This window comes from Schistocerca nitens, chromosome 4 (assembly GCF_023898315.1).
Source record: "Schistocerca nitens isolate TAMUIC-IGC-003100 chromosome 4, iqSchNite1.1, whole genome shotgun sequence".
Classification (NCBI taxonomy): Eukaryota; Metazoa; Arthropoda; class Insecta; order Orthoptera; family Acrididae; genus Schistocerca; species Schistocerca nitens.
Genome location: NC_064617.1, coordinates 688,846,953 through 688,859,885, shown reverse-complemented (window position 1 = coordinate 688,859,885; position 12,933 = coordinate 688,846,953). Strand labels below are relative to the sequence as shown.

The window sequence follows — 12,933 nt, the reverse complement described above, 5'->3', positions numbered from 1 at the left end:
CCCGAAAAAAATATCAGATGGTTTGAGTTCTGGTCTTTGCGGTGACCAAGCAGTAGACGCTATTCTACTGTTTGTCATTGTGATAGTTGATCGTTAATGACTTCTCTAGCTTTCCCGTTAAAATGTGGGGATACGCCTTTCTGTTAATATAAGGGCGATCAAAAAATTCCCGTTTAAGGGCGCTACTGCAGCGTGTATGCCACGTAGCGCAACCTCGATGCAGGTATATTAGCACTGACATGTGAGCAAGGGGTTAGTGTTGCATTTGCATCTTTCCGACGTGAATGCAGCGAATGCGGAAACGTGAACTGTGGCGAAGTTGTTACCAAATGCGTCCAAACAGGATCAGTGTGCTGCTAATTTTTTTTTGGATGCTGAAGCACCGGTTGACATCCATCAGAAAACGAAGCATGTGTTTTGGGCTGCATGTCTGTCGAAAACCATCTTTGAGAAATGGTGCGCCAAGGGGTGCTTCTACTTCATTATAAGGCACGTCCCCATAGCGCTAATGTCGTAACGTAAAAGTTACTGAGCCGTGGTAAAAATTGCTGTTTTGAAGAGCGTGCCGCAGCGCGTAGTGTGAAGCAGTCGCCCTCCGTTTCTGGCGGTGGCGCCGCTTTGGTGTCTCCCTCTGGTGGGAAAGGGGAAAGGTTGCCTGTTCACTTGCATTTAAGGGGCGCTATGAGCTCGCCAGTCGGTCAGTCTGGGTCAGTCCCTCGTCCCCAGCTTGCTAGTCTGTCTCTTGTCCGCATTTGTTAGGCAGTTAGTGTCTGTCTGTCATTCGGAGTGCTAGTATGTCTGAGTCTTTCCACTCCGCCAGTAAGAGAACTGAGCGAGTGGTCGCCCGGTCAGGGCTTAGTTCCTGCATCTGAGTCTGCGCGTTAGGCCGCCAGTCTGCTCGAGTTTGCTCAGGCAATGGTCATTGGCGGTTGGATCGATCGGTTAGTCGGTCGCGCACTAAGACATAAGATGACTTGTCCGTCTTGAGCGTCGGCGCATGTGAGGTCGCCACGTGAGTCCAGTGGGACGCGGCGTATAGCGAGGGGCAACAGGAGTCAACCCACGACATCTGTGAGACGGGAGATCGGCGCCCCTTCCTGCGTCCGTTGAAGCGGCTGGCAGCGGTCGGTTCGGGAGAGCGATTTGGGGGTGCTGCGCCAGGTCTTCTCGAGAAATCGTAGTTTATTAGAAGTTAGGTGATTGGTGATATGTTGCTTGATTTACTCTTGTTAAATTCTACTTGTTTTCTTGGTGAGGTCACCAGCCGTTTTGCTTTGGGGTCGTCCCACCATTCTTCTCCGTTTGCCCACCCGCGGGAAGGTGGTTGTTTATAAATTGGGTGGTCCGTTTTTCCCTTGTGGAGTAGGGGTGGGTTAGAGCAACCTGTGGTTCGGATTGTTCGGTAATCTCCCAATCAATCTACCGTACGTAATCTCCCTATCAATCTACTGTACGTTAGTAGCTGCCTCTGTCATGTTTGTCGGATTTGGTGTGTTAACGAATTTATTGCTTGGAGTGTAACGGCCTAGTACGTGAAATATGTTTTGATCTTTGGAAACTTTGATATTATTGCCTATGATCTTGAGAGACGGTATTTGTGTACTGCAGAGCATCTTAACTATTAAACTTCCTGGCAGATTAAAACTGTGTGCTCAGATGGTAGAGCACTTGCCCGCGAAAGGCAAAGGTCCCGAGTTCGAGTCTCGGTCGGGCACACAGTTTTAATCTGCCAGGAAGTTTCATATCAGCGCACACTCCGCTGCAGAGTGAAAATCTCAATCTTAACTATTGTTTGGCCAACCTTGTAGAATTTTATATAAGATGGCATTTCATGGACTTTTATTTAAATGATCATTTTAGTATATAAAGTTGCCACCCTTTCACCGTAAGACTTTTCTTAGAAGTTAAAATCAAGTTGCACCTTCGGTGGCAAGGTTAATACTTTAATTGTTAGTGTTTTGGTACCATATCCATCCCTCCTACGGGGCGGGGGAGGGGGGGTGCATAGTTTATGTGCTTGCGTAAATTGTTAAAATTCTTAGATTAAAGTTATCTGGTGTGTTGCAGATTTGCACCAGTGTAGTCTTTCAGAGGCTGTTGTGAGCAGTCGTAACTACGGCCGTGTCAAAAGGGAGTGTCAAGGTTCTCTTCCCAAAAGCTCATACAGTCAAAACTTGTTTCATTCTGCCTCTGAATAAATTGTAACTTTGATATTTAGAGGGTGCTTTCTGATTATAATTTTAAATCTGTTTCTTTTAAAAAATGCTTTTAGGCACTATTAAAGTGAATAAAATTCCCATTTGTTAAAAGGAATTTGGTTATGATTTCATCAGTTACTCCCTGGCAACTACTTCCATGCTTACGTAGTGTGATTAAATGTGTTGATGTTCTTGATGAATCTCTAGTAAATAAAATAAATTCTTAAGAATATTCTTTGAAAATAAATCACGGTTCGGTTACGCCAGCCGAAGAGGGAGACGCAGGAGCAATCACCCTATAGTTTCTATCTATCTCCATACGATTATCACGCCTTTGGTCACTTAAAAGAGGTCTTGAAGGGTCGACGATTCCTGTCGAGCGAGGATGTGCAGCAGGCAATTACGGACTTCTTCACGCACCAAAACACGGTGTTTTACCAAACGGGGAACTTCAGCATGGTGCGTCGGTGGGATGATTGCCTCAGAGCTCATGGCGAATTTCCCTGGCATTCCGATTCTGTAGTGTACAGCCTTTGACGGAAACATTTTGATCGCCCCTTGTAAAAGCAGCCTGACCGCTGCAGGCAGCTGCAGTAGGGCCTACACTCACATAACTAGCATTCGTATCGATTTTCTTCTGCACAATCGCACTTCTTAAGATTGTTTTGTATTATTATTTCTTTCCTAACATATTCTTCGCAAACCTAATATATTAGGTAATTTTGAGACAAAGTTTCGTGGCATACAGTCATAGAACTCTGATTTTGCGTATCAAGTTCCAAACTATGGCAGCTGATCTCTTCACTAGTATGTAACTGTCCCAAGTATTTGCAGCACAAGTTCCCTTTTTTTCTTTTTTATATAAACATAGGCTGAGCTAAGAAACCGGGTCTAAATTAGGCATACCGTAGGACAGATTCAGCTTTTTCTTGCAGAGATGCCATGACCTTGTTGCCCTAGCTAACTTCCGTCGCTGTGTTTCATTGCTAACTAATTGTGATCGTTAGTCATTGAAGCTCCACAGTTGGGTGAAGCAGTCTCCCAGGTGCTTCCACTGGTGTCTATTTCACGCCGACGTTGGCTAACAAAGTTCTGCTTACGTTGGCAGCTCATTTTCCCATTTTCTATGTCTTCTATCCCTTCTCAGATACGTTTGCCTCATTTGCAATATATTCTTCTCATTACATATCCAGTCCATAGGCATTCCAATGCTGTAACATAGGTCAACGCTTTTTTTCTTGTTTTACAGCCCCAATTTTCTCTCTATTTCTAACTCTGCTGTTTATCAGGATTCTTACCAGTGCGCTCTATGTCGCTACGATTTTATTTTCCGATCCGTGCACTGATGTGTAGGGAAGGAATTTAAGATTTTTCTCTTTAGGTAGAGAGGTAGATCGTGTCTTAGTCAAACTCTTATATACAACATCTATTCTAGGTGTTCTTCAAATGGTCAACAAGTTCCAATTGCTGACAGTAAGAATGACTGACAAAGCAGATTCTGCCTTATTCACTGATGACGCAAACACACACATACACACACAGTCATTCGCATATCGAGCAAAATGGTATTACATGAGTAAATTTTTTACCACTATTTTTTATTCAGTCCATACAGTACATAACTAAGACACAACAGGCTGAAAGTTGAAATGAAACAAAATATTTCTAACCATATACAACAGTGCAGATAATAAAAAAAATTCTCTTTTCCTTGAAATGAAGGCTACTATGTCTCACTTGCTATACAATAAGGACCTTTATTTTTTATCATTTTTCCTCTCCTCCCCTTAGGCATTTTGTTTTCGAGTTTTGTTTTCCTGAATTTCTCCTGTCTTTTTACGCACCTCTTACCTACACATATGAAAATTTTTTAATTTGCTTATTTTGTTTTCCTTTATCGTGGTCCTTGTTCTGCAGGTGCTGCGGGGCGTGACTTTTACCATTCCCGCCGGGCAGCTGGTGGCCATTGTGGGCCCCTCTGGCTCGGGCAAGACAACCTGTTTGCGCCTCATGAACGGCTTCTACGACCCACCACAGGGAACAGTTGAGTTTTGTTGTCACCAGGGACTGCTCGTTCTTAAGGTCCCGAGGGGCCTAGCCCCACAAGAAATTTTGTGATGTAATTTTATTCTGTGTATTTTTTCAGTATTATATCAAACAGCTCTATAGTCATTTGATTTTAATGTAATATGAGTGACAGGGATAAGAGGTAATCAGTTCCAGTTTCCACTGCTCCGGTGCAGAGATACACGAAGTTAACTCTGAGCTGTCAATAGGCAGGCCAGTTCTTCCTGCCACGCCTCCCTGACCCCTCTCCTCAGCGTGTCCTTCTAAAGTGGCGCCCTGTTTTCCTTTTCCCACCCATTTAGCCAATGCCTAGGACGAGCATCAGGTGGCTGTTACTCTCCGCTGGCTCCAACTGCAGTTGAAGTGATGCGACCAAGCTGTTTTCCTTTCTGCACCTCACCTGTCACCATTACATAGCTTAGGGCCACCTTGGGTGGACCCAGTGGGCAGACCAACTTACGCACACCCCTCTTCCCCTGGACCCCAGTGATGTCGTGGGCCAGCGTCCAGTGGTCTGTACACTCTCAGCACCCGTCGCTCCGAAAACGGCAATCGCAGTGACCTCACGAAGCTGTTTCCTCTGTCCACCCGACCCCTCGCCATAGCACAACCTAGGGCCCCTCCGGCAGATCCAGTGGACAGACCAGTTCACGAAAACCCTCATTTCCCCACACCCCAGTGAACCCTCTTATCTCTGTCACGTTACCACTCTTCTGCTCTTTCCACCTGTCCCAAGTCTATACCATGTTTGGGGCCAGTCGGCTTGGATCCACAGTCCAAATTTTCACCCCCACCAAATTACGCACCTACATATAGTCCCTACCACGTGTCTTACCGTATTCCTTACCCCATCCGCCCCTCTCCCACTTCCTCCCCCGTCTCTCCATTCCATTCGTCAAGGGGAAATGTCGCAAACAGAAAACGGAGGGGGAACCTCCCAGTAGCGTTCCATATTCTGGAGCTCTGCAGTTGAAACTCGAGTATTATTTTTAAAATGAATGAAGTAGATTGTTTGCTAAAAATTCCTTTTAATTTATCAATACCTAGAAATCAAGCGGCCAGGTGCACATCAACCAACCGGTTTCTTAATGTCTCAACTTGGTCGAAAGAACAACAGAGCTTTCTGCAGTACGCAGTTCTGAAAAAAGTGGACAACAGTCAGCTGTAAATATCTAAAGCGTTTAAGTAGTCGAATTAAGAAACATGAGGATAGTGGATACACTTAGAAAATGCTTGTAAATACAAAATGCTTGGCACCGTTAACATTGCTGCTCAAACTGATACAACGTATAAAATGTCAATACAGAAACATGATGAATTAGTTATGAAGAATAAACAAATATTAAACAGAGTGTGTTAACGTTTTGCGGAATTTGTGAGTTCGCACTAAGGGCTCCCACTGAAAAAGGGGGTGAGGTAACCGTGGCAATTTCTAATATTCCTTCTAGGAAACTTTGGCAGTGTGTTAGATGATTACTTATATAGCTCTAGTACTTTCGCTGTAAATATACATAACACATCATACAAAATGAACTTAGAGACTTCAGGTATCAAGTTTACATTGAAGAACTTATTAAAGATATTAGTGCTGCCACTTTTCATTCCATGCAAGCAAATGAAACAACAGATATTACGTGCAAAATTCAGTTTGACATTATACTGCGGCATATTAAGAGGAAGAAATCTGTTGAGAGATTCTTTTTCGTTGACATAAATGACAAAAACGAAGGTTATATAACAACAATTTGGAACAATTCCGTCATAGAGTTTATTGATTTTTTTTATCTGGGTCCCATCAACTAAAATCAGCACCAGCTGCCACTGACTGTCGCACAACTTACTCCGTCCATTAAACCGTTAGAATGCTGCTAACGCAGGCTAGACGATAATTTCGATCATCACCAGCAGCACAAGTACGCCTTCTCAGTTCTCCTTCAGTTTCAGCAGCGGAGCGCGAATGGCAGGGATGCGCTATGCTCGAGATAAACTAACAGAATCAACTGTTAGAACAGTTCAGAGATATGGTCGTTCTCATCAGATTCTACAGAAAACTAGTGTTGACAATGATAGTTCAGCTATAAACGCCAACGTCACAAGCAGAATATGAAGAGACAGAAAAAGTATATGAGGATGTTGAACAGGTAATTCAGTATGTAAAGAGAGATGAAAGTCTAGCAATCATGGGGAATTGGAATCCAGTTGCAGGGGAAGGAACAGAAGGAGGTGTTACTGGAGAATATGAGATTGGCAGAAGGAATGAGAGAGGTGAAAGACTAATTGAGTTCTGTAATAAATTTCAGATGGTAATATCGAATATTCTATTCAAGAATCCCAAAAGGAGGACGTGTACTTGGAAAACATCCAGAGACACGGGAAGATCTAGTGAGATTACATCATGGCCAGACAGCGACTCTGAAATAATATATTGGATTGTAAGGCATTGCCAGGTGCAGACATAGATTCAGATCACTATTTAGTAATGATGAAGAGTAGACTGAGATTTAAGAGAATCATCTGAAAGCCTCAGATGGGAAGGTAGTGGGACACTGAAATACTGGGGAATGATGAGACGCATTTGGAGTTCGCTAATGATATGGACACTGCGATAAGGAATACCACAGTAGGCCGTTCAGTTGAAAAAGAGTGAACATCTCTAAAAAGAGCAGTAACAGATGTTGCGCAGACAAACTTAGGTACAATGAAGGTAACTGCGAAGAAACTGATCAACTGATCGACGACAGAAAAAAGTACAAAAATGTTTAGGGGAAGACGGGAATACAGCAATGTAAATCCTGGAATGAAAGAACTAGGAAGTGGCGAAATGGCTGCAGAAAAGATGTGAAGAAATGGAAAAAGAAATGATCGTCGGAAGGACTGACTCAGCATACAGAAAAATCAAAACACTCTTCGGTGACGTTAAAAGCAAGTTGGTAACATTAAAAGTGCAATGGGAATCCCACTGTTATACGCAGAAGAGAGAGCGGCCAGATGGAAAGAGTACACTGAAGGCCACTATGAGGGGGCGAGGGGGGGGGGATGACATTGTCTGATGATGTTATAGAAGTAGGCACTGGCGTCGATAAGGAAGACATAGGGGATCTAGTATTAAAGTCGGAATTTAAAAGAGCTTTGGAAGACTTGACATTAAATAAGGCAGGAGGGATTGATAACATTACATCGCATTTCCTAAAAGTTTGTGGGAAGTGGTAAGCGAAGGACTATTGAAGTTGGTGTGTACAGTCTATGAGACTGGGGATTTACCATCAGAAATCGGAAAAATGTCATCGATTCAATTCCGAAGACAGCAGGAGCAGACAAATACAGGAACTATCGCACAATCAGCTTCACAGATCATCCTTCCAAGTTGTTCAAAAGTATAATATACAGAAGAATGGAAAAGAAAAAACAATTTGTCTTTAGGAAAGGTAAAGGCATCAGAGAGGCAGGTCTGACTTTGCGCTTGATATTGGAAGCAAGACTGAACAAAACTCAAGACGCGCTCGTAGGATTTGTCGAACTAGAAAAAGATTTCGAAAATGTAAAGTGGGGCAAGACATTCGAAATTCTGAGAAAAATGGGAGTAAGTATAAGGAAAGACGAGTAATATACAATATGTACAAGAATCAGGAGGGTATAATAATACTGGGAGATCAAGAACCAAGTGCTCGGATTATGACGAGTGTAAGACAGGGATGCAGTCTTTCACCCCTACTGTTGCATATCTACATCGTAGAAGCAGTGACGGAATTAAAAGAAAGATTCAAGTCAGGGGTTAACACTCAGAGTGAAAGGAAATCATTGATAAGCTCTACTGATGACATTGCTATCCTCAGTGAAAGTGAAGAAGGTTTACAGGATCTGTTGAATGGAATGAACGGTCAGATAAGTACAGAATGAGGAAGAAATTTCTTCGAATGTACCTTTGGGGCAAAGCATTGTATGGTAATGAATTACGGATAATGGACAAACCGGAACAGAAGAGAATCAAAGCGTTTGAGATGCGTTGTTACAGAAGAATGTTGAAAATTAGGTGGACTGATAAACTATGGAATGAGGAGGTTCTCCACAGAATCAGCAAAGAAATGAACATATGAAAACCCTGAGAAGCAGAAGGGCAGGATGATAGGACATGTGTTACCACATCAGGGGCTAACTTCCATGGTAGTAGAGGGAAATGTAGGGGGAGACAGAAATTTGAATGCATCCGACAAATAACAGAGGACGTGGGGTGCAAGTGCTACTCTTAGACAATGAGGTTAGTGCAGGAGAGGGATTCGTGGCAGTCCGCATCACACCAGTCATAATACTGATGACTCAAAAACACATCATGGAGAACTCGAAGATAGGGTCACAGTTGACAGTTCATGTCACTTCACACGTCGTCGCAGCTATCTGTGTGAATACTTGTCTTGCTTTAAACAGACCCAGTTCCTGACCTAAGGTCATGTGTCGTGGCTGTTCAGTCCAGCACGACCGGGTGAACGATGTCTGCTGTCTCCCACTAGTTGCGCATGGCCGCTGAGATCCTGCGTGGTGTTGAGTATGGCCGTGTTGAACCCATCGATGCCAAATATGGCCCTGCTGGACATGTTGCTGTTGTTGTGGTCTTCAGTTCTGAGACTGGTTTGATGCAGCTCTCCATGCGACTCTATCCTGTGCAAGATTCTTCATCTCCCAGTACCTACTGCAGCCTACATCCTTCTGAATCTGCTTAGTGTATTCATCTCTTGGTCGCCCTCTATGATTTTTACCCTCCACGCTGCCCTCCAGTACCAAACTGGTGATCCATTGATGCCTCAGAACATGTACTACCAACCGATCCCTTCTTCTAGTCAAGTTGTGCCACTTACTCCTCTTAACCCCAATTCTATTCAATACCTCCTCATTAGTTATGTGATCTACCCATCTAATCTTCAGCATTCTTCTGTAGCACCACATTTCGAAAGCTTATATTCTCTTCTTGTCTAAACTATTTATCGTCCATGTTTCACTTCCATACATGGCTACACTCCATACAAATACTTTCAGAAACGACTTCCTGACACTTAGATCAGTACTCGATGTTAACAAATTTCTCTTCTTCAGGAACGTTTTCCTTGCCATTGCCAGTCTACATTTTATATCCTCTCTACTTCGACCATCATCAATTATTTTGCTCCCCAAATAGCAAAACTCCTTTACTACTTTAAGTGTCTCATTTCCTAATCTAATTCCCTCAGCACTACCCGATTTAATTCGACTACATTCCATTATCCTCGTTTTACTTTTGTTGATGTTCATATTATACCCTCCTTTCAAGATACTGTCCATTCCGTTCAACTGCTCTTCCAAGTCCTTTGCTGTCTCTGACAGAATTACAATGTCATCGGCAAACCTCAAAGTTTTTATTTCTTCTCCATGGATTTTAATCCCTACTCCGAACTTTTCTTTTGTTTCCTTTAATGCTTACATGCTGGACATGTCGATTCCAAAATTCGCGTAACTAACTGCGATCGCGACCAATGCGAGCAACAATACCGCGTGGCAATAACCCATTGTCTCGATATGTCACGATCATGTTACTGTCAAATTGCGACATATGCTGCAGGTATTTCTCCTTGTAACACGAGGATTAACACTATCTCCTCACAAACCAAAAACATTCGAATGCAATTTCTGAATGAGAAGCCTGCTGTGTGATGTTTTCTTGTTTACAAAACGTAGACCTCCTTGTGTAATTCCAATGGAATTCTAATCATTTGGATACTGAAGCACGTACTGGTAGTACACTTCATGACAATTAGACGTTTGTTGGATCTACATCTACATCTACATCCATACTCCGCAAGCCACCTGACGGTGTGTGGCGGAGGGTACCTTGAGTACCTCTATCGGTTCTCCCTTCTATTCCAGTCTCGTATTGTTCGTGGAAAGAAGGTTAGTCGGTATGCCTCTGTGTGGGCTCTAATCTCTCTGATTTTATCCTCATGGTCTCTTCGCGAAATATACGTAGGAGGGAGCAATATACTGCTTGACTCCTCGGTGAAGGTATGTTCTCGAAACTTCAACAAAAGCCCGTACCGAGCTACTGAGCGTCTCTCCTGCAGAGTCTTCCACTGGAGTTTATCTATCATCTCCGTAACGCTTTCGCGATTACTAAATGATCCTGTAACGAAGCGCGCTGCTCTCCGTTGGATCTTCTCTATCTCTTCTATCAACCCTATCTGGTACGGATCCCACACTGCTGAGCAGTATTCAAGCAGTGGGCGAACAAGCGTACTGTAACCTACTTCCTTTGTTTACGGATTGCATTTCCTTAGGATTCTTCCAATGAATCTCAGCCTGGTATCTGCTTTACCGACGATCAATTTTATATGATCATTCCATTTTAAACTACTCCTAATGCGTACTCCCGGATAATTTATGGAATTAACACTTTGGCTGCGGCATCGGTGCAGGCGCGCTACTCTCCAGTCCGGTCGGGCAACGTGCGAGTGGGGGCCGGTAACACCCCGAAACGGCAGGTACCGCTCGTAACCGACGCTCGTAAGCACACCTAAGCTACAGGATGACGTGAAGACCTTGTAAGATCTGTAGGATCATGTTCTATACCGACTTAATGATGACATCTTACAAGGGAACCTCCCCATCGCACCCCCTCAGATTTAGTTATAAGTTGGCACAGTGGATAGACCTTGAAAAACTGAACACAGATCAATCGAGAAAACAGGAACAAGTTGTGTGGAACTATGAAAATAATAAGCAAAATATAGAAACTGAGTAGTCCATGCGGAAGATAGTCAACATCAAGGAGAGTGTGAGCACGGGAACGCCGTGGTCCCGTGGTTAGCGTGAGCAGCTATGGAACGAGAGGTCCTTGGTTCGAGTCTTCCCTCGAGTGAAAAGATTAATTTTTTATTTTCAGACAATTATTATCTGTCCGTCCGTCCGTCCGATGCGAGGTAACTGCACCGTAGTATGGGGACGCTACACCTAAACAAACATCGAACCACACTACGTCAGTCGCCTACAGCGCACGGAAGAGAGAGTATTCCTGCTAACGAGGCTTCCTGGCTGGCAGTTGACTGTTCGCTACTTTGGACGAGAGTGCATTAAATACTTAAATACGTGAGATGTATTCCGTGGGCAATATGAATCCGGCAAATATAGCTCGCGACTTCAATAACAAGGTCAATGAATATTTTCCGAAGTTTGCGGTGCGGTCGCAAAACACAGACACTTAACTTATTACAGTGAACAGAGACGTCAATGAACGAACGGACAGATCATAAACTTCGCCAAAATAAAGAAAGTAAACTTTTCACTCGAGGGAAGACTTGAACCAAGGACCCCTCGTTCCGCAGCTGCTCACGCTAACCACGGGACCACGGCGCTCCTGAGCTCACACTTTCCTTGATGTTGCATATCTTGCGCATGGACTACTCAGTTTGTATATTTTGCTTACTTCATAGTTTGCTTACTTTCATAGTTCCACAAAAATTCTTCCTGTTTTCTCGATTGATCTGTGTTCAGTTTTTCAAGGCCTATCCACTGTGCCAACTTATAACTAAATCTGAGGGGGGTGCGATGGAGAGGTTCCCTTGTTAGATGCATTACTTCAAATAAGCTTCGACTGTATTGTGGTCATGTTTTGAAGCCTGTTTGCTGTCTGACACAAAGGCGTCATTCAAATGTTCATTAGCCGCCGTTACGAATGATATACGTTCGATAACTGACCACACAAAACAAAAGTTTACACGCTATGATGCTAGCTTAGACACTGCAACTAGACTGAGTAATCCGATAGTGAGCGTGGACGCTTATAAGCGTCAGCCGCACTGGCTCATGGCTTGTTGTGATGCTTATAAGCGTCTGCCGCAGCGAAAGTGTTAACTGCTTCCAGTTGCTGACCTGTTATATTGTAGCTAAATGATAAGGGATCTTTCTTTCTATGTATTCGCAGCACATTACACTTATCTACATTGAGATTCAATTTCCATTGGATGCGGCCTTCATGGTGTTGGCACTGTAATGGCCACAAGTGTAAATGAAATAGTGTGGACACCGTGGCATTGGCAGGTCCGCGTGAGTGGCGTGGACATCCGACACGTGACGGGGGCCTGGCTTCGAGCGCGCATCGCCTTCGTGCAGCAACAGACGACGCTGCTGGGTGCCACAGTGGCCGACGCCATCCGCTTCGGCGTCGCCGGCAGTGACGCCGACGTCACGGACGTAGCCAAGATCGCTGGTGTCCACGACGTTATTGATCAGATGCCAAAGGTCAGAGATTCTAAGTATAACTTGTAATCTAATTAGTCGACAACAGGTGTACGAGAGCAGTCTGTAAAGTTCTCGAGCTTATAGTGAAAACGACAATTTATGCTTTCAAAGAACTTTTACTTTTCAACACAGTGTCCTCTAGTATCAATACATTTCATCCAGCGGCGTTACAATGCCATAGTTTCCTCTCTGTTGTGTCCCTCCAGAAGTGGTGCAAAGTACTCATCTAAGGCCACAATGGTTTCTCGAGTGGACGAAAAGCGCTGACCAGCGAGGAATTTCTTCTGTTTTGAGAATAGATGGAAGTTCGAGGTAGCCAAATCTGGGGAATAGGGTGGATGTTCCAGCGCTTCATAGTGCAAATCCTCATATATTTTACTGGTACACAGTAGCAAATCACTACATGATG

The 12,933-nt window shown here is 43.8% G+C and overlaps 1 protein-coding gene across 1 annotated transcript in view; it reads left to right on the top strand.

Annotated features, from left to right (window-relative positions):
• The first annotated feature begins 217 nt into the window (after positions 1-217).
• Positions 218-12,933, top strand: part of LOC126252503 (multidrug resistance protein homolog 49-like) — a 182,406-nt gene continuing 169,690 nt past the window's right edge. The window contains exons 1-3 of the mRNA XM_049953398.1: positions 218-223; positions 4,116-4,280; positions 12,324-12,524. Coding sequence (XP_049809355.1) covers positions 218-223; positions 4,116-4,280; positions 12,324-12,524 — 372 coding nt within the window. The remainder of the gene's footprint in view (positions 224-4,115; positions 4,281-12,323; positions 12,525-12,933) is intronic.